Raw genomic sequence first — 26,053 nt, forward strand, 5'->3', positions numbered from 1 at the left:
TCTGATTTTCAGTGTCCAAACATTCCAAGCTTGAAATCTGAAATGCAGAAGAATGATTATTTTAAATTCAGTCTTGAAATGCTTTCAAATTAGCTAAAACCAGTTTTAATGTTTTCAGAAGAGTGAAACAAACTCTCCTGAACTCAAAACAGCCATTCAGTCTTCAACTGAACATTTCATGTTCAAAATCTTGGAGTCTGAAACCCAAGCTTTGAGTTTCCTTAAACAGCTGTGATCGCTGCAGATAAGCTGCTAGCCTGTTTTACCTAGTTTTAATAGGAGTACTCATCTCTAACAATCTAAGCCCCAGAGCTCCCTGTAACAGCATTGCCAAAAAGGCATGAAGAGTTATTAATCAAATTTTGCAAAGCTTCTTCTCTGGTAACACTGTACTGCTAACTAGGGCATACAAAACTTTTGCCAGACCAATCCTTGAATACAATTCGTCTGCCTGGAATCCACACTGTATATCGGATATTAATACAATTGAGCGGGTGCAGAGGTATTTCACGAGAAGACTACTCCACTCCTCTGCTCAAAATAGAACCCTTATGCCACCAGGCTTGAAATTTTGGGCTTGGACAACCTTGAACTATGCCACCTATGGTCTGACCTAAGCATACTACACTAAATTGTCTGCTACAAGGTCCTACTTGTCAATGACTACTTCAATTTCAACCGCAATAATACACAGGCAAACAATAGATACAAACTCAATGTAAACATCTCCAAACTCGATTGCAGAAAATACGACTTCAGCAATAGAGCGGTCACTGCCTGGAATGCTCTACCTGATTCCATTGTTACTTCCTCAAACCCCCATAGCTTCAACCTTAAACTGTCTACTGTGGCTCTCACACCATTCCTAAGAGGTTTGTAAAGAGACGTGCATAAGCACACCAGCGTGCCTACCGTCCCTTTCCTACTGTCCCCATTTATTTGCACTTATTTCATGTGCTCATGTCAATGTTTATACCTGTTATCTCGTACATGTTTGACAAACTGAATAAAATAACTATTATATAAGAACAATATGATTTGTAAGCCATAATTTGTATACATACTTAAAACAGTCAAATTTAGAACTATTGTTCAATCAGTGTATTAAGGCAGGTGGTCATCTTAATATATTTGGTGAAATTATGTCCTTTTTACCTGTTGGCTTTAATAGTCTTAAACAATTTGGGACCCTAAATATCAGGCTAAAGTTTTCTTAACCCATTTGAGCCTTGCAGTTGGTTTCTGAGGTCTTTTTTCAACAAACTCTATTAAATTAGTAGGTGTTTGTAACGGGCCTTTTTTAAACTGACTACTTCAATTTAGAACTTTCTTCCAGGAAATATTTTCTGGCCTCTTTTTCTGTATGTTTTCAGATTTTATAATTGGGGAAGTCTATAATTTGAGATAATCATATTATTATTTATAGTTACATACATTGTAACTATTTATGGTGTTTTAATTGACTGGTTACATAAGTTGATCTGCGAAGACACACTGTAAATTTAAAAATTACTTTATCAAATAATGAAGCCACTTTATGTCAAAGCTGAATCTTACTACATTAATTACAAGCTGGGATGAAAAAGTTATTGTTTTTTTTATAACTGCCCAGTTTTATTTGAGTAACTTACAATAAAAAATAATTCTCATAACTTTTAATAAAATGTTTTCTGCTATTATTTTAAAAAAGCCATTAAGAAGAGGCTGGACATTCACGTGACCATCAGATTTTATGAGAGTAATTTATTTGTATCCCACTTTTATTTTTACAAATAACTCATCATGGCGAACATATCCAATCCACACCTTCCTCCAATTTTCCCCAGAACAACCCTGTGAGGTGAGTTGGAATGAGACAGTGATTGGTGGTCCAAGTAACCCAGCCGGCGTTCATGTCTAAGGCAGAGCTAGAATTCAGTGTCTCCCACTTTCTGCAAAGAGAATTACGTCCTTGCAAAATTTTTGTCCTATCATGAATCGTTTTATTGTACAGTAAATTGCAGGAAAATACTCCTGATGAATATCTAGTGATTGTTCACTTCAAATGCCCAAAATGAAATTTATCCAATAAGTGCTACCCAAAAGTAGATCCAAATTTTGGATTTCCTGGCTTGTGGAAATAAACCTAATTATTTTATTCAAGTGAGCCAACGAGCTCTCCTGCAGGAGTAACCTTGACCTTTGGTATCTAAATGCTGTTTTTTTTCCCTGAGGAACACCTAGTATTTGCTTCAATAGCTCATCATCCAGATGACATGGATTGATCCCATTCGGTGGCTTTGTATGCAAAATACAGTAGACCTAGCCTGTTTACTAAATTAAGCTTTTCCCCCCTTGTATTGCACAATATACTGAACCATCAATGTTGAGTCCACACAATAGGCAAAGCACAATCGACCCACAAGTTTTTTTTTAAAGACTAACCTAGTTGAACTGAACGCTAGTTTGCAACTGATCTGATTCAACACGAGAGGGGGGAGAAACTATGCCTCTGCTTTTGTTTGAGATACCAGGTAGAAAAGGGGAGGGGGCGGGATAGCAGGGTAAAAAGCATTAGAGCCTGGTGATGCAACCCCAGAAGGTGATGCAACCCCAGAAGGTGATTCTCCAGAAGGCCCCAGAACTCCACTTTTGCAAGTGAATCCCAATTTATTATTGTTGTTTTTAATCCTGTCTCCGGTACGAGGGGCTGTTTTGGAGAGCTTGGTTAACCTTGGCGCAACATCAGACCTCGCCTTGTTGGAGCAACCTTCGACGGCTTTCTGTTTCCTTTCGTCGGGGGGGGGGGGGGGGGCTTGGAGGCTTAGCCAAGGGAACCTTCCCGCCGACGAGACCGGCTCGAAGGGGAACAAGTAGAGTCGAGGCCAGGGAAAGGAATCGCTCGATGTGAGGCGTGCGCCTGCGCGCGCCCAACTCTGCCTAATATACACACAGGCGCACATGCCTTCGCTCCCCTTCTGTGCTGCGGCGGCGGCGAGGGAGGGGGGCCCCAGCGAGCCAGAGCTGGTGTTGTTCGCGAAGGAGGCACAAAAAGAAGCGGGGTTGCTGGAGACGGCGGGCTGAGGCGAGGGCTGCGTTTCCCCTCCCCTCCGTCCTGAATGGAAGCCCAGCTCGGCCGAACAGCCTGGGATCTCCGCCGCTTGCAAACCCGCGCTCAGTTTTGGCTCCAGGGACCGACACGCTGCTGCGGGTGGCGGCGCTGAAAGGAAGAAGAAGAAGAAGTTGTTGAGCATCCTTCGCCTCGACTTCGCTGCCGTAGCCCGACGGGAGGCGATGCTGCAAGCCTCCGCCACCTCGAGTGCTGCTCCTTTGCCGGCCCAAGGCTCCCTGGAACCCAAACAGCCTCGCCTCCCGTGAAGAGAAGCCGAGGAGTGGTGGAATAAAAGGCGTCGGGCGAGCGCGGGCGATTCTGGAGCTCTCGCCGGGTTCATCGACGCGCTGCTGCTGCTGTTGTTGCCGCCGCCGCTGCCGCCTGAGGCGGCGGCAACTCGAATCTGGCGTGGTGGAAAATCTTTGCGCGCCCCCCCTCCCCGCCTGCCCGCGGCTGGCACCCGTGTAAGCAGCAGCGTTTGCTTGGTGGATGCGTATGAATGAGTTCTGCACCGAATGGGCGCAAAAAGCGCCCCAGGTCCACCGGCTCGATCTTCCAAATCGGCAAAACGTCGCTGCACGGCAGGGACTGCGAAGGCCGAGACAGCGGCAGCACCGAGGGCGCCCCTAAGACCCAGAGGCTAGCCCTGGATGACTGCAAGATGGTGGGTACCGCGCAGCTGCGCCCCCTCCCCTTTGATGGGTTTTTTTTTGGGGGGGTAGACGTGTTTGTGTGGGGCTCGGTGGAGGGACCACTCCTCTCCCCCCCCCCGTTGTCGTCCCCCCCGTCTCCCGCTCCTTGTCTATTCCGATCACGTGCAGCTGCACTATTTTTAAAACTGCAGTCCGCAATTGAGTTGACACCCTTTTTGCTCAAGTAGCTTGTGAGGCGGCGGGGAGGGGTGGCGTTATACTGATGGTTTAAAAAAAAAAAACCCAAAATCCTCGGGTGTTTAAATGAGTTGGAGAAAGAGCTCGGCGTTTATACGTGTCTCGTAGGAAAGGTAAAAAAAAAAGATGCGATTTTGGAACATTGGCTTGCGTGGGGCAGTGGACACTACAACAGAAGTACCAAACATCTGCTGGTTGGTAGTATTTGCCCAACGTATAATCTGGAACGGTACTCAGTGTAGTAGACCGCCAGAAATCCAGAGCAAGCATTTCCTCTGCTTCCCCCTTAATTTCGGAAGTGGGAAATAAGAAAATAAAATAAAATAAACCCCACACAGTTCCACTGGCTCGATAGAAAACAAGGCTGTGAATGCACATGGAGGTGATGTTAAAAGATGTGCATCTGTCTTTTCACGCCAGAGTTGTGCTAACTTACTGGTGCAAATAGCAGCTGTGCCTGTTGATGTATAAACTAACTTCAACCCCCAGGGGTTGAAGTAGATAGGAAGTTAATCTACCAGAAGTATATTCTTCCCAAATCCAAATTAGGTTGAACTTTGGTGCAATTGAGCTCTGTAGTATGGTTAATTTATAAATCCATTAAGATAGAGTTCTAATATCGGAACTGTTCTTTAAAAAAAAACAATTGTATTTTCATGCCAACTTGTGCAGTTGAAAAAGCTAAAATCATAGCACTTGTTAAGGAAAAATCTATTAGTTTTCTAATTTTCCTATTTAAGTACTTATCCTGTTGGAATCTATTGGTTGCAGATACTTCTTAGGCTATTATTTGTAGTGACCATGACTGTAAACAATGCATGATTTTAAAAAAAGCATTTAATGAAAACTCAAAAATAGTTGCACAAAACATTTGGGTTGCAATCATATATAGATTTATTTCAGAATTAATACTGAATTCAGGAATTTTCTTTGCATAAACTTATATAGGATTGTAAATTGCCTTGGGCTTTTAATTTTTATTCTAATTTTTGTAAAATGTTGAATTTGTCAGAGTTGGCTGAAGTTGCTCAGGAAGGTCTGAGCCTTCATAAATCAAGCAAGATAATTTTAGAATTACTGCTTTTATTTCGATGTGATCTAAACAGTCTGAACACATTGGATTGGAATAGACATCTTCCTTCAGCAAGACCTACAGTATTTGTCCTAAAAATTTACATTGAGATTTGTGTAATTAGCACTTGATAAGGCTACTATACATGTAATGGGATTCTTACTGCAATCTATGAATGCAAATAAAGTCCATTTTGTAAAATGAAACTACAGATTATTTGCGCTGAAAATCTTTCTTTGATTATGGAAATGTGTGAACTGGGGCTATGAAAGTTACAATATTGAATAGTCATTTTCTTTAGGACATGATTTGCTTAAACTTTTTAGTACTGTTTTCATTTTAAGGCATTTAAAGAAATCTTCCCATTGAAATTTCTTTTATACAAACTTACAGTTGTGAGTTTACAAATGTTAACCTTTAAAAATAAAGCCTGACATTCATAAGGTTCTATTAAGGCTTAGCAATGTCACAAAAGAGCTTTTTAGGATAGTGTTCTCAAGCCTTGATTTGGGCAGTCTGTCAAATGTGATTTTCTTTGTAAGGGCCATAACATGCTAATCTGGAAGGGGAAGCAGGAAGATTAATTTTATCACATAGTGCACAACAGTCCCATGGAGTTGAACTGATTGGCCAGATAATCCAGCCATGGGGGTGGAGTGCTGTTTCACTTTATAGAACAGAAGTGTTGAGAATATAATTTGGGGTTAGGGTTATGACAAAATATATGTCAACACAACAATAAGATACATTGCTTTTGATTACATATATTCAAATGAAGAGATGTCATTTTATGATAGTTTGAGGGATAAATGGTGGGCCAATCTGAACTCTGTTACAAATTAATGTTAGAATATATTGTTACTCTTTTTCTTTGTGGCATACAATACATATAAAAATGTAATTTGTCTCAGAAGAAAAATCAACAATAGCCATTGTGTTAAGCAAAATAATAATGATTCATTTAACCCTGAAGCCTTGAGTTGGAAGTATTTTTATATACAGACTGAAGTACTACCACAAATTCTGAATGGCAAGGAATTTTTCCTCCTAGACAAATAGCCGGATTCTTAAGAATAGTAAAAACAGCCTTGGAGCCAAGAAAGGCAGTTTAAAAAAAAATAACAGAGCAATGAGTGACACATTCCACTCCTAATAGCCGGCAAGTCAGAAAATTGGGGTAGGTGGGTAAAGGCTAGGGCAGGGGGCATAGAGGAGAAACTATTTCTGGAAACATTATCTTCTTTCATGATAAAATATTTGGCTTCCAGGAAAAGAGAAGCTGTTAAATCAGCCAGCTTCAGCATGTAAAAACACTTTCAAAGGCTTAAAATATGTGGAATATCTTCATTTCCCAGTGAAAATGCATGCTCTGGGTGAGCAAAGGGCAGCTTTTATAACATGCTTCATTATTTATGGCATGGTGGGGACAGATCTTCGTTCTGTTTTAAATGCCTGCATCAGCACGGCTGGAGGAACATTTTTTTTAAAAAAAAATATCCTGCCTTATCTTCCACTGCAGCAAAACGTTGGTTTTACGTAAATAGATTTTCTCTTTCTCTTTCTCAGCTTGTCCAGGACTTCAACACCCAGGTGGCTCTGTATCGGGAATTGGTCATTTCCATTGGGGATGTTTCAGTCAGTTGCCCATCGTTACATGCTGAAATGCAAAGAACACGTACCAAAGGATGTGAGATCGCCTATCAGGCACACCAAAAGCTCGCTGCAATCTCTGGGTAGGAGACTCTTTCCAACTTCGGTCTACTCACCTGAGTTGTTACCAGTTTTAGTACAAGGTTTAGGAGCAAGAGATAACCACTATTGTATTTTAATAGCCTGGATTTTGACTAAAAGGTTTAATTCGTTCTGAGCTGGCTTTTGGGATAGGAAAGCACCTCTTTGGTCTTTAGTTACAGCTCTCGGAACATTTGGAGGAAAGCTGTGCCATTTAAAATCGTTTGAAACTGAAGGCATTTTGTAACCTGCTGTATCAAACACAAGTTCATTGTTAAGCGGATATGAGTCTTTGATAGAGATAGAGGAACTTTTTAAAAAATCCATTCTAAAAGGCAAACAAAGTTAAAGAGCGACATTATTAGACCAGACTATTACTTTAAAACTTTTTATCGTCTGTTAACTGGAAAATAGCATTCTAAATAATGTTACAATATGCTTTCAAATGCTACATTTTGATTTTGCTTCAAAAATTACAGCTAAAACACCAAATCACTTCTAAACCAATGTAATAAACGGTGTTTCATTCATGAAGGTGCAGTTTGCATCCGTGATTATGCCCATCAGTTACATCTAAAGTGGAAAGAAAACTGGAATACATTTAATTTATTTTGGATGTACATTTTATGCAGACTTGCAGTACTAATTGCACCTGCAAACAGGACTCTAAAAATCTAATCATATTTATTTATGTATTTTACTTTTAGCTGCTACCAAAATACCAGGATGGTTTATAAAAAGCAAGTATATTAAAAACAACAGACTCTACAAAAAAGATAAAATGGTGATTTAAGTCATTAAAACTACAAATTCAAACTTAAGTTTTATAGTTAGGTATAGTTAAGGGTAAACTGAAAGCCATTGGTTTTTTTAAAGCTAATGTGGAAGGCACCATTATATTCCATTGTGGAGAAAATTCATATTCAGTCATGACAAAAAGTCAGGCCCCAAGTTGCAGCACGATGGACCATCTACCGTTGAAGGTGTACTTCCCAGATTATTTAAATGATGGGAACCTTGCAGAAGGAGGCAATGTCTAAGGCAGGTGTCAGCAACCCACTGCTTTTTTATCCCTCCTGCGGCTCCCTGCCGACCCGGTGGCGCAACCTGCTCTCTGCCCCGAGAAGGCGTGAGCCTCTCTGCAGAGCCACACAGTTGAAGTGCCCCTAGCATTTCTCTGCACTTCCCGCGACCGGCTGCTTTCTGCAATTCAGCATCCTTCATGGGCAGCTATGGTCCCCTTTGTATCGGCTCAGGAAGGAGGGGAATGGGGAGAAGGAGGAGCCTCTGTCACTGGATGCAGGGAGGGAAGAGCTCCAGTTCTCCATGGAAGGAAGGAAGGGAAGAAAGAGAGAAAGAAAGAAAAGGAAAAAGAGAGAAGAACAGAAAGGGGGGGAGAGACCCATTTCCCACAGAAAACACTGGGGGCCACAAAACCCGGGTAGGCGTGACTGAGGGGGAGTGTTATGTGACTGGGTGACATTGTGTTGGCCAATGCCATCCAGGTTTTGTGGCTCCCAGTATTTTGTTTTCTGTGGGAAACGGGTCCAAATGGCTCTTTGAGTATTTAAGGTTGCAGACCTGGTCTAAGGTATCCTGAACTGAAACCATTCAGATCTGTAAAAACAAATGACTCCTTATATTGTACCCAGAAGTAAATTAGCAACCAGTATAGCAATTTCAAAATTATTGTTAACTTTGTTTCTAGAAAATAGACAGAAGACCATAGTGGGTGCTGCACTTTGTACCAGTATTTCACACGTGGGTAGCCCAACACACAATGCATTATTTAAGGAAGCTTAGAGCAACTTACAAGTTGCTTTTAGGTCATTATTTAGGGAAGAAAGCCTATAATAAATGCTTCTGGCCACAAGTTCTATCTAAGGAAATAAGGGGTCCTAATGCACAATAACTCACAATTTGCATATCTGCTCTGTGTGGGAAAGTTTGACCCCATTTTATCTGTCTCATCCAAATTACGTCTCAATTTATTTTTCTTCTATCGTTTACATTACTAACAAATAGTAATTGACAAACATAACTAAATGGTCCTATCTTGTTTCAGTTAAAGCAAAATTCAAAGCTCTAGTTTTTGTAGTGATTGAGTAATTTTAAACACTCTTGTCATGCTATCCACTTTTGGAGACGTAATGTTGTTTTATGCAGATACACTTTTAGCACTAAAGCTGCAAAGGTTTTAATAGGGATACAGAAGTACACTTTTCTGTCATCAAACATTGTAATAATTGATTAGCAACAGTGCCTTTAGTTTCAATAAGTGCTCAGTAGAGGCTTTGTAATCAGTTCAGTAAGCAGCAATAAAAAGATGCAAGTAGCCACCAAAAATACAGCATTTAAAAATCGGAAAGTGACAAAACCAGAAATCCCCAAAACATAATGCATTTAAAAGCAAGTTTGTAAAAGTGTAAGTAAACATTAGTTGCAATACACAATGAACATCAGTAATTGTCTATGTTACAGATAATTCTTAAAACTCAGAACCTGCCTTATATTCTACTCTATTTTAGGCTTATAGGATGTGCGCTGATTGACAGTATCTATCCACATCTCAAGTAGAAGACTTTTTCATTAAGTATCACTGATTCTTTCAGTGAAAGCACTAAGCTAAATGTTAGACCACCATTATATCATGCTCTTCTACTATGCTAGGAACCCACACTTGGGTTCCTAGCCTGTCATGCCATGCTGTGCAAAATTAAGCATATATTTTACAAAGTAGATGAGTCAAGTAGAAGAGAATTTGGATTTAATTTCAGTTTTGCTTGTGCCAGAATGCTGTACTGAGTTGTGGCCCTTAAGTAAGCGTCTGTGATAATTACACAGATGTGAAGTCCGTGGCTCCAAATTTGCTATTTTGACATTTTCTTTTAAATGCATGGCAGTGTAACTGATATAATCTTGTTTCCAACCTTCACTACTGGCTTTCAGACTGTGGTAGGGATTAAAAATGCCCTTTTACTTACACAGTGTACTGTACATAACCCCTGAAATGTTTGTTAAATTAAAGTTACCTATAAAGGTCAGAAGTAGGACAGAGCCTGCTTCATTTTTCCCTAATACTATTTGTTCATGCTGCCCTGGTTTGCCAGACACCTGGCCCATCAATCCCATTCCCAACCAGCTGGGGTATCATACTTGGCTAACGTCTCTTGAATGAACCATGTGAAAGTCTTTAAGGTAAGATATTTGGATGAGCAGTTGATCCAGCAAACAGACTGGAATAAGAGTAGAGAAGGCATTTCTTCAGTCTATTATCTGAAGTATCCATTTCATTCTACCTAGTGGTAGGGCTAGCCCTGAATAGATGACCAGGTTTACTTTTTGCTTCTTCAAAAAAAAAATTTCAGAAATTCCGTATTTTTCGGACTATAAGACGCACCGTGATTTTGAAAAGGTAAATTAAAAAAAAAGTTTTTGCACTCTGCAAAAAAAAAGAGGCATGCAGAGGCTTGGGAGAGTGCTCCTGGGGCTAGGGGGTGCCAAAATCGAACAAAAAATGGCCGATTTTTCACAAAAAAGGGTATTCAGAGACTTTGGGAGGCTTGTAGAGTGCTCGGAGGGGGGGGGGCGAGCAAAAACAGCCCATTTTTCGCTTGCTTTTGCCCTCCCCAGCCCTCAGCAGCACTTTGCAATCCTCCCAAACCCTCTGCACGTCCATTTTTGCAAAGGGGGCAGGGTTTCAGGAGGCCAAAAATGCTGTGTTCAGTGTATAAGACGCACCCAGATTTCCCCCCTCTTTTGAGGGAAAAGGGTGTGTCTTATACTCTGAAAAATACGGTAATTCTGTCTTCCTTTTAAGGCCATTTTTGAAAAAAAAAGTTATATACAGGTAATTTTAGTTTCACAGTTCCTTGTGGGTTTGCTGCATACCTTATGGAATATTCCCAAGTTGTGACTGATGTGTCATGTGCTAAAAAGCTGAGGGCAAATTCTCTGGTGGATGTGCTTTAAATTGGAATTTCTACACTGCTAGTAAAACCATTTAAAACTAATTAGTCCCAGTTTCCTAAAAGAAGCAAAAATAGGGAACAGATTCCAAACATTTGTGTGACTGAAAAAAAATAGATTTATAACTATTTTCAAACTGTATTTTGCTTAGAAAATTTAGTTTAAGAAAATAATGTCTGACCCTTAGAGAATTTAAGCTAGTGGGGGGCTTGAATAGAAAACTATAACTGAAAAGATAATTTAAATCATGAATAAAATAGCAAACAGGTCCGTTTGAGTTGTGCTCCAGACATGTGAATGCCTCAAGATGCTAAATAAGATTTAGCAGTTAAAATGTGGCTGAAACTTTCCATCCATAGGACTGTGGAAAGTTTGGCGGGTCTTCATTTTCCCACAATAATCTTTTTATGAGGCAGAAGATGTGGCATGTCTATGGTCCTCAGCTTCCTGGCTGTGAAATAAGATTTTATTGCTTATTAAAGAGCAGTTTAGTTGTACACCAGAAAGGGATTAACAAGATGCTGTGACTTTGGACTAAATGGTAGTGTATAAAAATGTTACTCAGTGCTGAGAAATAGTGAAATGATAAATGAAAATAAGTTTAGCTGTGGCTCAACCTGTGACACTGGAAGCAGATTAGGACAGATAGAATAAACCAGTTGTTTACACCATCAATATTTAATTTTATGCCGCTTGTCAACATAGGATGCAGTGGTGGTCATTGGCCTCCATAACTTCAGAGGCGTTTGATAGCTATAGAGCAGCGATGGCGAATCTTTTTTTGGCTCGCGTGCCACAAGTGGGGGGAGCGCAGGGGGGTTGTGTGTGGGCGTGCCGCACCCATAATGCAACGCATGACCCCCCCAGTGCGCATGTGCGCACAACGCGTGACCTCCCCATTTTTACATGCTTTTTTCGCCCTCCCCAGGCTCCAGAGGCTTTATAGGAGCCTGGGGAGGGCGAAAAGAGCCTACCCCACGCCCTCCGGAGGCTTTAGGGACCATCCGGAGGCTTCCCTGAAGCCTTCGGAACGCTTAAAACCACCCTCCAAGCAAACCGGAAGTTACTTCCGGGTTGCTCGGAGGGTGGTTTTAAGCGTTCCGAAGGCTTCAGGGACCGTCCAGACAGTCCCTGAAGCCTTCAGAGCGCTCTTTTCGCCCTCCCCAGGCTCCTATAAAGCCTCTGGAGCCTGGGGAGGGCGAAAAATGGCTTTTAAAAAGGTGAACTCAGCTGGCCAGCGCGCACATGCGCACTGGCCAGCTGACAGGGCAGCACCTCACGTGCCCTGACAAATGGCTCCGTGTGCCACAGGTTCGCCATCACTGCTATAGAGCATGTTGATTTTGTGGTAGTACAATCCAGATTTCCCCATTCTCTTCTGCCTAAAAGACTCCTAGAATAGTTTACAGTTACGTACATGTGAAACAAAACTGCCTTTGCCTACATGCTTATAGTCTAAAAGACACCATTCAAAAGGAAGGAAGGCTGGGAATAAACAACCAACTTAAGACGTCATTAGAGTCTTAGGAGTAAAGTTAAAATAGAGAATAAATTCAACTGGGAATGGAGCTGGGTTAGAATATAAGGTATTGGCTGTTGCTGGTTTTTCTCTGGGAGCCTCCGCAATCATTGGTGATAGCTGGAGGAAGAATACTCAATTGGAGTTGTATTCAGGAAGGAGGGAACATTCCAGTGAATAGATTTGGAGACCCAGAACAGGGGAAAATCCTTTTTTTTCACAAGGGTATGTGAGGACCATGGTTAGGAAAGAGGTCATGCTGGATTAACTTCTGTTCTTAAGTATATACAAAGACACAAACCGTGAACTTTTTCCAGAACTGTGGGGCACATACTTCAAATCTATATCTGATGCCTTAACAAAGCGAAGCATAGCTACTGCTAAAGCGAGAACTAATTAGTCCAAACAGCTATTCAAACCCAAGGCAACAGATTTCATTTTTCATATGCCTGTATGCCCATCTCCACATTGCATTACTAATACATGGGCAGGTATAGTCTTTCGAAGAGTCCTAAAATAGTCTAGGGGAGTCTAAATTTGCCAGATACAGAGCAGAAAGGGTTATCATGAAAAGGAAATGCAGAATTGAAACATAAGAGGCTTATGCTTATTTTGTTTCAAAGCAAAGAAGCACAAATACACACACACACACACACACACACACACACATACACATGCTCAATTTCTGATTAGTCAGAGACAGTTGGAAAAAGACTGTCCACTTTTGCAATTACTTGATTTATATAGGAGAAACCAAATATGAGGTGCTTCACTGCATTTGATTACTGTTTCATCAAAAAAAGTAGATTGACTGGTTTTTTATTTTATTTTTATTTTTGCCTTCAAGCCAGTGTTGATTGTGACTGCCAGGATTGGTTCCTGCAGTTTTTCTTGGCCAGATTTCTTGGAAGGGGCTTGCCATTGCCTCCTTCCTAACATTACAAGAGTCTCCTCAATCAGGTTGAACTTGGAAGGAACATAGATGAGGATGGGAGGAATAACATCATCTTCCTCCTCTTCATGCTTCTCCTCATGGACTTTTCTGGACTTTTACTGCAGAAGTTGAAGCCCAGGCTACCAAAACATGACAGCTGGACAGGATATACAAACAAAAATAGTAGCAGCTAGTGTCACCGCTTTTTGCCCACAATTCAGACACCTCCCTCGGTCATTTCAGTTGAGTATATTGCTACTCAGCTGTTTCTGATAAATTATACTGTTTTTGTAATCCTTTAAGAGTTTTACAGGTATTATTAGCATGCATTGGTCTAGAGCAGTGAGCCCATTTTTGGCCCAGGCTTTTCAGGAAAAAAAAATTACCTCCCAGTTTTAAATAGCAATTATTTCAAAATGTCAATTTCTCAAGGAATCAAAACTTATTTTCTTTCCTAGTGGCATCCATGTACATCTGACTGCCTACCATAAAGTTCTGATTGAAGCTAGAATAAAATGCTTGCTGCAATTTCTAAACTTGCAAATGATAATCTTGTAATCCTATCCATAGTGGCACATATTGAGTCTTGTGTTCACTTCATTCAAAAAACCCCAACAGAATAATTTAGTATGCCCATGGTACAGTTGAGAATTAAGAAAGAGTCCCATATTAACTCAGGAGCTGCAACTGTGAGCACAAAACCTTGTAGTCTTAACAAAATTTAATCGGTGTTATCAATTTGTCAAAAACATCTAAGCCAATTAAGTGTTAGGCTAAATGATTATCTTAAATGATACACCAGCCCAAGAATCCTCACAACATGAAGGTGAAGGGCTCCCTCAAGTGGCAGTTCTCAGAAGCCCTATCCAAACTCACTAGGTCAAGTTCACCTCAGATGAAGCTAGAAATTATACAGCTTATGTGAAATAAGAGACTTTGTATATAGTAGAAGAAGCCAAAGGCAGCATAAACCTCCTGGAACGATATACAATACAGCTAGCTCTGAGGAGAGGTCACGCTCTCCTAAAAGGACAGAATATCCTCCTCTTAACCAACATGATCAGAGAAAGCCATGTCACAGGAGAGGGAGATAGCAGGCTCCTGCTGAGTTGAGAAAAGTGTATTGTCTCCCACAGCATAACCCTCAAAGGAATCCACAACACAGCAATGGACTGGGTAAGGTGCAGAGATATGGTGCTTCAGTCCCAGAGTATTCAAACCGTCTTTTAGTATTTAGCAGCCGTTTGCAAAGACTCATTTTATTCAGATGTAACAGGCTTCCAGAGGTACCTGGCCCCAAAAATGTTATATCGCATTGTTAAGAAGAACTACTTGCAACCCATCCTCAGTGTTATGACAGTTGCCTCTCACCCCACAATCACGTGATTGCATTCAGGTGCTGAGCAACCAACTTGCATTTATAGTGTCGTAGTGTTCTTAATGGTCACGTGACACAATTTGCAACACTTTGTGCCTTTTTCATCATGTTCAATGGGCAAAAACACTCTTTGGACCTGGTGAATTCATATGGTTACCAGGGTGACTTGATTTAGAGCGGTCGTAAGACAGTTATAAAATCGAGTCTCGTCACATGGTACCTCGGTTTATGATTACAACTCCTTACAACCAAAATTCAAGGCTCTATAGTGGTTGTAAGTCAAGGATTACTTATTATCAATCTTTTTCTTTAAGTTGTGGCCTTCCAACACGGGACTGCTTTGTTGCAACTTTCACAAACAAACAACAGTCCTTTCCTCAGTCCTTTCTTTAAAGAACATGAAGTTTCTCTGTGCCCATGGTTGTTGTTGTTAGTTGCAAAGTCGTGTTTGACCCATCGTGACCCCATGGACACTGTTGCTCCAGGCCTTCCTGTCCTCTACCATCCTCTGGAGTCCATTGAAGCTCACACCTACTGCTTCGGTGACTCCATCCAGCCCCCTCATTCTCTATCACCCCCTTCTTCTTTTACCCTCAATCTTTCCCAGCACTAGGCTCTTCTCCAGTGAGTCCTTCCTTCTCATTAGATGGCCAAAGTATTTGAGTTTCATGCTGCCTATGATAGCATCAACAATTCCTAAAACAGTCTTGTGCCACTATCCACTGATATCCACAATGAGATTTTCAGAGACTTCAAGCCATTTGAACCACGCTATGAGTCAGAACATTTTATATAGAAAGTGACATTTCTAACAGTCACACAGTAATGTCTCTCACTGAGACCAGGAAGTCATCTTCCCCTCCTGCTATAATTCTCAAACTCAGTTGAATTAGGATTTGTGCAAACTGACATCTCACAGGTCATCAAAAATTGAGTTTAGTAGAATGAAGATAAGATAGAATAAGACAGCCTTCTAGTTTCCTTCTGACTGCCACAACCAAGGCCCAAAGCTTCAGCGACTATGATCTCCAGGTAAATCAAGGTTTCCATTGAGCTGGCTGCAAGTCCTAAAATAAGCCTGCTCCATAGTGTGGCCCACTCTACTGGAAGTGCAGTCACCACTGCCATCCTCTACACTAATGTTCCCTGGGTGATAACTATCTGTATCTACACGGTCTGCCTTTATAAAGTACCATAAGTTCTATTCTCTTGAAGCTTGGTTGAAGCCTTCTCAGCAGGAGGACACTCAGGAGAGTGGGAGGATGCATTTGTTTTGTAATGATGAAAAGATTGATTTTTCACCAGTTTTTTAAAAAATAATGGTAGAAGAATTTTAAATGTCATGCATCATTTGTTTCATTGTGATATATATGAAGTATTTTTCAAAGTGTGGTCTGAGGACTGCTGTGAGTCACCAACAACCTTTCAAGGTATCTACTGTATGAAGTCAAATAAATCAATACTTAAAATTTCTCAGTTTTCATTTCTGATAGAAATATCAATGGATATAACCCGTATAAAGCCCTTTGAGATAATCATTTTTAAGAATGTAAAAGGGTCCTGAAATCACAATATCTGAGAATCGCTGCCCAAAGCAATTTCACAATACCTAATTGGAGCATTACCCACTCAATTGCTTTCTTTGCAGAACTGAAAAAATGATGATAATGCCATTGAAAAACATGTCATCTATGAAACTTATAATCCTTTTTTTATAAGTCAGATAGAAGGCAATTCCATATATTATTACAATTGCTTAAATCCTGGATTAGCATCATCTGTGTTTGGCAGCTGGCTGATTAATTTCCAGGTCAGATGTAGTACAAACAAATAGTTGTTGAACATACATTGGCAGGAAAAATACTGCAACATGTGGTGGTATCAGAGTAAGTGTTCCCAGGCAGGAATAAATCATTTACACAATCTCACAAGAAATCCAAAGAATTACAGATTATTATTATTTATTGAAGAAAGTAAGGAGCTATAATGAATGGATTTTGGTCCCTCACCACCACCTTATACAGTATAAGGAATTTCTTGCCCCCCTCTTTTAAATTGGACAGCATGTTTCCATCTGTCCTTTTGATTGATCAATGAGAATTCAAACTGTAGGAGGAAGTCACTGCAGAATTATACTAACCTGACATTAGTCTTTATGACTGCGGTAGTAGTTGAACTCTTGCTGCTCCTTTCTAAATGACTGGCTGTGTTTTGTAATAGAAGATGCTAAGAAAAAAAAATAGAACTCAAAGTAAGGACTAGAATTTGAGTGGAGGGAAGAATGGAATAATTTTTGAACTCCTTAAATTGAGTCTCCATTGAGACTCTTCTATTTATTAACTTTCTACCCTCCATTCCACCGAGACTCTATTAATTACTAACTTTGCATCATCTGCACCCCTACCCTACTGGGACTATTACAACGTTTTAATTTATTCGAGGTCTGATCTGCTCCGCCTGCGGGAGGCCCCTCTTTCGCAGGTATGGCCCTTGGCTCTCTCAGGGGCCAGCCTTGATGACGGGTTTGTGAACCCCGAGAGGTGGAAGAAGAGGAAGCTGAGGGGCTTTTTAGCTAAATGTTTTATATTGTTTTTAGGGGGTTCTGGGAAGGGAGGGGGGGATAACCAGGCCAGGAGGGAAGCCAGTGCCAGACGAACAGGTGAGTCCAGGAGGGAAGTGAGCGGAGTGGGGGGGGAGAGGGAACAAGTTATTCCAATAGAGGGTTGTTTGATTACAACGGTCGCGGGGAGGGGGGGATGCGAGGACAAAAGAAGATTACAAGGTCGGTTGGGAGACCGTGGCTGTTGGCTACGCCCGGTCGTTTGTACCAACCCCCGCAACCTAGGTGGCCAGGAACTACAGAGCCCGGGCCTACGGCTGATGCTTTGCAATGCAAGGTCCGTAACCAACAAGGCCCCCCTCATTAATGAGCTGATCTCTGAGGGGGAGCTGGACCTTGCAGGGATAACGGAGACCTGGTTGGGCCACGAGGGTGGTTTACCCCTCGTGGAAATGTGCCCACCAGGTTTCCGCGCATTCCATCAGCCTCGGGCCCTGGGTAAGGGTGGTGGGGTGGCGGTAGTTATACGGGAAGGTCTAGAGCCGAGGGAGTTCACTGTTCCTCAGATATCTGGGTGTGAGTCCCTTGGTGTGAAATGGGGCCCAGGGAGGCAGTTGGGTTTGCTGATTGTATACTTGGCTCCTCGCTATACATCAGCGGCCCTGCCCGAGCTCCTCGAGCTGATCTCGGAGACGGCGGTTGAGATCCCCAGGCTTGTGGTTATGGGGGATTTCAACCTGCCGTCGACGGGAGCAGCGTCTGAGGTGGCTCGGGAGTTCATGGCTTCCATGACAGCCATGGGCCTGACCCAGTTAATTCAGGGCCCCACACACGAAGGTGGCCACACATTGGACCTTGTTTTTGTATCTGAGCAGTGGACGAGTGATCTGGGTATAGGGGACTTTGTTGTTACACCCCTGTCATGGTCGGATCACTCATGTCTCCGGCTGGACTTCCCTGGCGCTACCCCCCACCGCGAGGAGGCGGGACCAGATGGTCCAAGCTGGTACCGCCCCAAGCACCTGATGGAGCCGGATAGGTTCCAGATGGAGCTTGGGCCATTACCTGTAGCCCTGACCCGCGCTCGGTCGGAGGACCTAGCGGCCGCCTGGAATAGGGCGGCGGCTGGGGCCTTGGACCGGGTTGCGCCTTTGCGACCTCTCCTGCGGCAGCGACCCACCCGGGCTCCTTGGTATACCGAGGAGCTGAGGGTGATGAAGCGCCATAGGAGACGTCTAGAGAGCAGGTGGAGGTCCTCACGCTCTGAATCTGATCGAACACAGGTAAGAGCCTATTTACGGACCTACCTTGTGGCATTAAGGGCGGCCAAACGTAGATATTGCGCTGCTCTTATTGCGTCCGCGGATAACCGCCCTGCCGCCCTGTTTAGGGTGACCCGCTCCCTCTTGTCACAGAGGACGCAAGGGGCACCCTTGCAGGGCAGAGCAGAGGAGTTTGGGGAATATCTGCAGGATAAAGTCGCTCAGATCCGGAGCGGATGGGCCCCCCTCAGTGGACCGGACGGGCCGCCAACAGCGAGTCTTGTGAGACCATCCTGGGAGGAGTTTGATTCTGTTGCCCCCGAGGATTTGGATAGGTTGCGTGGACGGCTGCGACCCACCACATGTTTAATGGACCCGTGTCCCTCCTGGTTGGTACTGGCATCTTGGGAGGTGACCCGAGGCTGGCTTCTGGGCCTGGTGAATGCCTCATTGGGTGAGGGATCCTTACCAGCCGCCTTGAAGGAGGCGGTGGTGAGACCCTTACTTAAGAGGCCTGCACTCGACCCAATGGAGCTAGCTAACTATCGTCCAGTCTCCAACCTTCCGTTTTTAGCGAAGGTTGTCGAGAATGTGGTGGCGCAGCAGTTTCCACAACACCTTGACGAATCCGAGTATCTAGACTCACGCCAGTCCGGCTTCCGACCCGGGCACAGCACAGAGACAGCCTTGGTCGCGTTGGTCGATGATCTCTGGAGGGCCAGAGATAGAGGTTGTTCCTCTATCCTGGTCCTATTAGACCTCTTGGCGGCTTTTGATACCATCGACCATGGTATCCTATTGCGCCGGTTGGAGGGGATAGGAGTCGGAGGTACCGTTTTGCGGTGGTTCGGCTCCTACCTCTCCGACCGGAGGCAATGTGTGTTGACAGGGGGACAGAGGTCGACCCCGAGGCCACTCACTTGTGGAGTACCACAGGGGTCGGTCCTCTCGCCTCTCCTGTTCAACACATATGTGAAGCCGCTGGGTGAGATCATCCGTGGTTTTGGGGTTGAGTATCACCTCTACGCTGATGATACTCAGCTGTATATTTCAACCCCAAACCACCCCAACGAGGCTGTTGAAGTGATGTCCCGGTGCTTGGAAGCCGTCGGGGTCTGGATGGGGGACAACAGACTTAAACTCAACCCCTCCAAGACCGAGTGGCTGTGGCTACCGGCACCTCGGTTCAGCCAGCTGATTCCATCACTGGCCATAAGGGGCGAACAATTGCCCCCTGTGGAACGGGCGCGCAATTTGGGCGTCCTCCTTGATGCCCGGCTGTCAATGGATGACCATGTGGCAGCCGTGGCGAGGGGGGCGTTCCACCAGGTTCGCCTGGTGCGCCAATTGCGCCCCCTACTGGACCGGGATGCCCTACGCACGGTCACTCATGCGCTGGTGACGTCCCGCCTGGATTACTGCAACGCTCTCTACATGGGGTTGCCCTTGGGACGCGCCCGGAGACTGCAGTTGGTTCAGAACGCAGCCGCGCGGGCTGTGATGGGGAGTACGAGGTACTCCCACGTAACACCTCTCCTGCGCGAGCTGCACTGGCTACCTGTGGTTTTTCGGGTGCGTTTCAAGGTGCTGATTACCATCTTTAAAGCGCTCCATGGCACGGGACCTAGTTACTTGCGGGATCGCATCCTCCCACATACATCCCTGCGGCCAATTCGCTCACACAGGGAGGGACTTCTCCTGGTGCCGTCCACTAGGCAATGCCAACGGGCGACACCAAGGAGTAGGGCCTTCTCTGTGATGGGCCCAACCCTCTGGAATGACCTCCCCCCCGACATTAGAACCACTTCTGACCTCCGCTCCTTCCGGCAAAAATTGAAGACTCACCTGTTCCGATTAGCAGGCCTGGCATAATTACAACTGTCCCTCCTGGCAAATGTATTATTATCTGGTTATCTTAGGGTTTTTTTAATCTGTTGTGTCTGTTTTAGGGATTTTAAAAAAATTATATTTATTTAGCTTTGTACAGTTCTTTTAATTGCATTTTAACCTCCTCCAAACTGTACATATTTAATTTTTTATTGTATTTTGTGATATTTTCTATGGACTGTACACCGCCCCGAGTCCCTTCTGGGAGAGGGGGCGGTCTAGAAGCACATAAAAATAAATAAATAAATAAATAAATGGTCAGGTAGAGAGACTGTTGACTGGCTCCTGCAAAGATGCCGGTGTTTTGAGAATTCAAGCAGTTAATAACCATTATGGCCTGTTTTGTTACCGATTCTGAGCATTGGATAAAGGATGTGGGAGGCTATGTAGAAAAGCACAATTATTCCACTTTTTTTCTAGTTTAGTTCATTTCAACCATGTACATTTTATTACATGTCAAATATTTCTCTTTCCCTTTACCCATTATGAAATGTTTCAGTTTGAATTTAAGATTTTGGTCAGAGGTTTGTGTGATTGGGGCACCTGCCAGAGGCCTTTTATAATCCTCCTTCCATTTAGACTTCTTGAGATATCGAGAGTCCTTCTGTCTGGCCTCTTCTACCTAAATCCCACATTAAGCCATTATTGTTAGTCATCTCACTTTCTGATAGGTATAATTACCTCCCAGCAGTGCCTGATACAAACCAAGTCAGCATGTCAAATTTTCCAAAGTTTTTCCTTGATGATTCATTGCTTACCATGACAGTTGTTTGCAATGAAGTGGGACTTAACATTTACTTGGCTTCCTAAATAACTTTTCTTACAAGATGAAGTACCTTCTAGTAGGAGGGTGTGTAATTAGAGATGAATATCAATGATAGAATAGAACAGAATTCTTTATTGGCCAAGTGTGATTGGACACACAAGGAATTTTTCTTCGATGCATAAGCTCTCAGTGTACATAAAAAACAAGCAGTAGCTTGTAGTAGTACGTGGACTCTGTGGTTGGAGTACTTGGAGATGTTACTTGGTTGCTAAAGTAAACCCTGACATTCCATATTTAATTCAAAGAAATAAGAGAAGGACAACCTTCTTATGCCATCTTCGTAATTTGATAACAAATTGCAACTCATGGAAATTCTCAACATTTAGAACGATTTTGAAGTGGTAGCATTTTGGGATGCTGCACAGTAGATCCAAGGAAACAAAACAACCTTCTCAAAAAATTTTCAGATGCAAAGAATGAAGTAATTTAAAAGCAAAGGGTGGATTTTGGATGGACATAATATAATTGTTGACTTTGACAGTATTTTCTATGCCCTTACTGACCACTAACTCAGAATTGGCAAATAATCTCTGCTAATATCAAAGGACGTGGTGAAGAAGGGGCACTGTGGCTAAGACGCTGAGCTTGTCAATCAGAAGGTCAGCAGTTTAAATCCCTAATGCTGCATAATGGAGTGAGCTCCCGTTACTTGTCCCAGCTTCTCCCAACCTAGTAGTTCGAAAGCATGTAAAAATACAAGTAGAAAAATAGGGACCACCTTTGGTGGGAAGGTAACAGCGTTCTGTGCACCTTCAGCATTTAGTCATGCCGGCCACATGGCAACGGAGACGACTTCGGACAGCGCTGGCTCTTCGGTTTTGAAACAGATGAGCACCGCCCCCTAGAGTCGGGAACAACTAGCACATATGTGCGAGGGGAACATTTACCTTTGAACATCAAAATGCCCTTTGTTTTTATTTTTATTTCCCCCTCCCCTCCCGCCACATTAGTGCAAGATTTTACATGAAGAAAGTTTAGGTCAGGATTCCATTAGGAGGGTCAGAAATACATGGAAAACCTTTCAGTGGTATTGATTTTGTTCCAGGTATATATTTCCTTTGGGGATTTTGTTAGTAAACACAAGTTTAGGAGATGCGAGATGACTGCAATATTCACTTTAAAGAAATTGAAAGTTCAGAATACAAGGGTATGCAAGTGCCTTTTTATTGAATGAAGCTTTTCTTCTGCCTTGCTCTAGTAAAAAAATTAGTAACAATTTTAAAGCACAATTTAGTACTGGCAAGGAAATGCAGAAGTAAGCTGACATAATGGACTTATTGACAAACTTGTTCATTTCTAGAATGAACAGTAACATGATTTGGTGAACCCTGCACACTCTTTTTAGTGTATTTTATGATGATGCCCTATTGCTTGATTTTTTTTCCTGCTGTGTTGTGTTGCAATAACTATTCTATGCTATTAAAATCATTCAGAACAGTGACTACTAGTTAAAGAAAGTCTCAAGTCTGATCCCTGGCTTCCTTAGTTTCAAAATAATTTGTAGCAGTTTATTTGAAATATTTGAATAATCTAGTATAATAATAATCTATTTGATAATACTATAAGTAAGGTGGTTAAATAGTCTTGATTGGATATAAGACAACTTCCTACTTAGTTAGAGCCTCCTGTATTTGAGCTTGACTCATTATGTTTGAATAATTCAATTTCACATCTATGTGGCTTTCTTGGCAATAGTGCAGAAGTGATTTGCTATTGCCTTCTTGCAGAATTCCCCTCCCCCCTTTTCCTATCTAGGTTAGGCTCCTCTCTTCCTGGTAGCTTCCCAGTCAGATAGTAACCATGTTCCACTGTTAGCTTTTCAAGATCAGGCAAGGTCAGAAAGTGTTGAACAAAATGAGTAAGTAAATTGTCTAAAGTGATCCAAGTGAGTTTCTCATATTCCTGTGAAAAATTAAGAATTTTCTGGAAATGCTGCAAAGGCATTGAAAAATGAGAAAAATATGAAGGGGACCATAGTCCAAACAGATTGCCAGTTTGCCTGTCTAATGAATGTAGGGTGTTGTTCAGTTCCACTTGAAAAAAATATGAGAACTAACTACTACTAATGTTCCAATTCTCTGACTTGAAACGTTTCCTTAGCTAATATACTCCATATTGAAAGTTCACATCATCTTGATCAGCATTTATTGCTATGTCAGTATTTATATGTCATTGTATTGGTGATAGTATTCAGCCAGTTCTGACAGGTTCTGGAAAACCGGTAGCAGAAATTTTGAGAGTGGGGAGAGAAGGAGGATTTTGCAGTATCATTCCCCTGACACACCCACAAAGCCACACCCAAAAAACAGTAGTAAAAAAATTGGAATCCCACCATCGATTTAACATATGAGAGTCTTGAAGTCTATAATAGGTAATTTCTTCAGCGTTTTCTAGAACGTGACTGCTTTTACTTTGCCATAAATAAGGGGTGTAGACTATATATAGAAAATTTGATCCAACTGAAAATTCAAGTGTGCATAACAATAAGAGTATATTTTGACTCTACTAGATTAAATTATTTTTCAGCTATACTGTAGTTTTGCCCACTCAATGTTACCCCCCAAAAAAACCTTTTGCCATAAAATACGTTGAAACTAACACAACTACAGTACATAATGTCCTCCGTATTCCTTAGAGCAGTGATGGCTGAACTTTTTGTTCTCGCATGCCGAAAGCATGCGTGTGCGCGCATCCATAATGCAATGTGTGTGTGACTCCCTATGTGTGCCCTGTGCATGCATGTGCGATCCCCGTGCATGTGCGTGCAACCCCCCGCACATGCGAACGTGTCTCCCGCAGGCAGAGCAGAGAGACAAAAACCAGCTGGCCGGCAGGAACAATTCTTTGATTGGCCATTTGTAAATTATGTAATAAAAGAAAAATAAAAGTATTATTTTAAAAGTATTTATCTGTGGTCGAAGTCCAATATTGCACTTCAGTAATTCATGACATAGAAAACAAAGTAATTTACCTATAACTGGTACTCATAAAATATCTCTCTACTATGGGTTTACTTCCACCTTACGCTTCCTCTTGCATTTCCTGGGGGAGCTGCTCAAAAATTGAACGTGAAAGTGCAGAGGGCTGTTGCCTCTTTTTTATTAAATAGCTTTGTCTTTGAACAAGTTACAGCCTGTCCTTTTGTCATGGCCACGTCTCACAAGCTCTCTACTGGATCTAAAAGTGTAAAAATGCACCCTTGAGATACAGGCAAGAAAAGCTGAACAGCCACTGAAATTATAAGTTAAAAAAACATTACATTTTCAGACTTCATGTGCCAGTATTGGACTTAAACATTTATTTGTTTGTGTCATTTTGTTACCGCAGTTAAATCAACCTAGGTTTTAAGCCATTAAGTAAAAAAGCAATAACCTTGCTTTACAGAAAGCAACCTTAGATTCAAATATATATACCCTCCTTTTACTACCTTATGTCTCTGATTTATATTGGCTTTCCTCTTTATTTTAATTGTTTTATTTTAATATTAAATCACATCGTAAACACACACACACATTCCTCTTGGTGTAATATAATACAATTTTCCACTTTCCAATGGGAGCTATACAACAAAAATTGTTCTCTGTTGTTCCAGAGTATGGAACACAATCATTAATATAAGTTTACAGCAGGGCAGATTTTGGTGTAACACTAACCCTAATGACAGATGTAACCTTACTTCAAAAGTGAAACCATTTTCCATGGAAAGTCATAGAAAAGGTTCAAGCAGAGACAAGACAATCATGTAGGGTTTACTGCTTGGGTGGGGATTGGAGTAGAATCTAGATGACCTACAAGGCTCTTTCCAACTCTGTTAATTTGTTATCTGATATTTATTTATCTTTCTGGTATGTTTTTACCTGGATTTCTGCACTGAGCAGAGGCTTGGATGGCCTAGATTAGTGTTTTTCAACCTTAACAAATTTAATATGTGTGAACTTCCACTGCCAGATTCTCCAACCAACTTCAGTTCTTGGAGTGGAAAGTCCAAACACTTAAACTTGTCAGGGTTGAGAAACACTGTGATTCTGCTGGCATGCTGGGAAAAGCCTTGAGGTTTTAGTACAAAGCAACCTTTTCAAAATTATTTTACTTGTCTAGACAGAAACAAAGAAGGAGCCACAGAATGTTCAAAATCAGGTGGGAAGAATTTCCATGTGTTCGTGGAGTATCTGAAGATGGATAGTATGCCACTTGTAAAAACTGAGAGGCTGTCAAGGTTTTGTTATTCTATTATATAACAATAAAGGCATTTCTAGAATCCTGTTACTTCTGTTTCTTGAGCTTGGCTATGCATACAACCTATAGAGATGAACTAGATTTGCTTGCCATTCAAAAGAGACCATAAAAAAGCAAAAAGATAAAACATCAACATTCAGCTAAGCAGAGATCTAACACCAGAGCAGCAAATAAGCAGTAAACAATACCCTAATCGAAGAACTATCAACTCAGACAAATAGGCAATAAACAAAACAGCCTAATCATGGAACTTCCAAGAAGAAAACATCAGCCATACCAAGACTGACAGAACAAGCTACTGTATATAAACAGAGTAAGTCCCACTCCCCTTTAGCACTGAAGGTGTTACTTAGTTGTGTAATGAAATGTGTGCGAGAAAATAACCAAGCTTAGAGCGCACACAGGAACTCCACAGTTAGCACTGCCTTCAAAAGCCTTTAACAAAATGGTGCAGTGCCTCGCTTTACTGAATTTTAAAAGAGAATTATTTGTTCACAGTATCTAAGCATCCAAGTCTGCATTAACATTTAACTTTGCCACAAGTTACGATAAGCCCTTGCTAATCATGAAGGTGGTTGGCTTTTTTTAAAAAAAACAAAACTGCAAAGTTGTACAAGACAAGCCATTTAAAAGCAAATGAGCTAAAAAGCATTCTTGTTGTTTATTCATAGAGGCATGCAGCTTCTGGGAAATAGCAG

General features: G+C 42.1%; 1 protein-coding gene across 1 annotated transcript in view; it reads left to right on the plus strand.

The window, feature by feature from the left end:
* The first annotated feature begins 2,969 nt into the window (after nt 1-2,969).
* Nucleotides 2,970-26,053, plus strand: part of RGS7BP (regulator of G protein signaling 7 binding protein) — a 74,120-nt gene continuing 51,036 nt past the window's right edge. The window contains exons 1-2 of the mRNA XM_081940342.1: nt 2,970-3,755; nt 6,620-6,786. Coding sequence (XP_081796468.1) covers nt 3,591-3,755; nt 6,620-6,786 — 332 coding nt within the window. The 5' untranslated portion in view covers nt 2,970-3,590. The remainder of the gene's footprint in view (nt 3,756-6,619; nt 6,787-26,053) is intronic.

The sequence above is a fragment of the Natrix helvetica genome (assembly GCF_964273705.1).
Source record: "Natrix helvetica genome assembly, chromosome: 2".
Lineage (NCBI taxonomy): Eukaryota > Metazoa > Chordata > Lepidosauria > Squamata > Natricidae > Natrix > Natrix helvetica.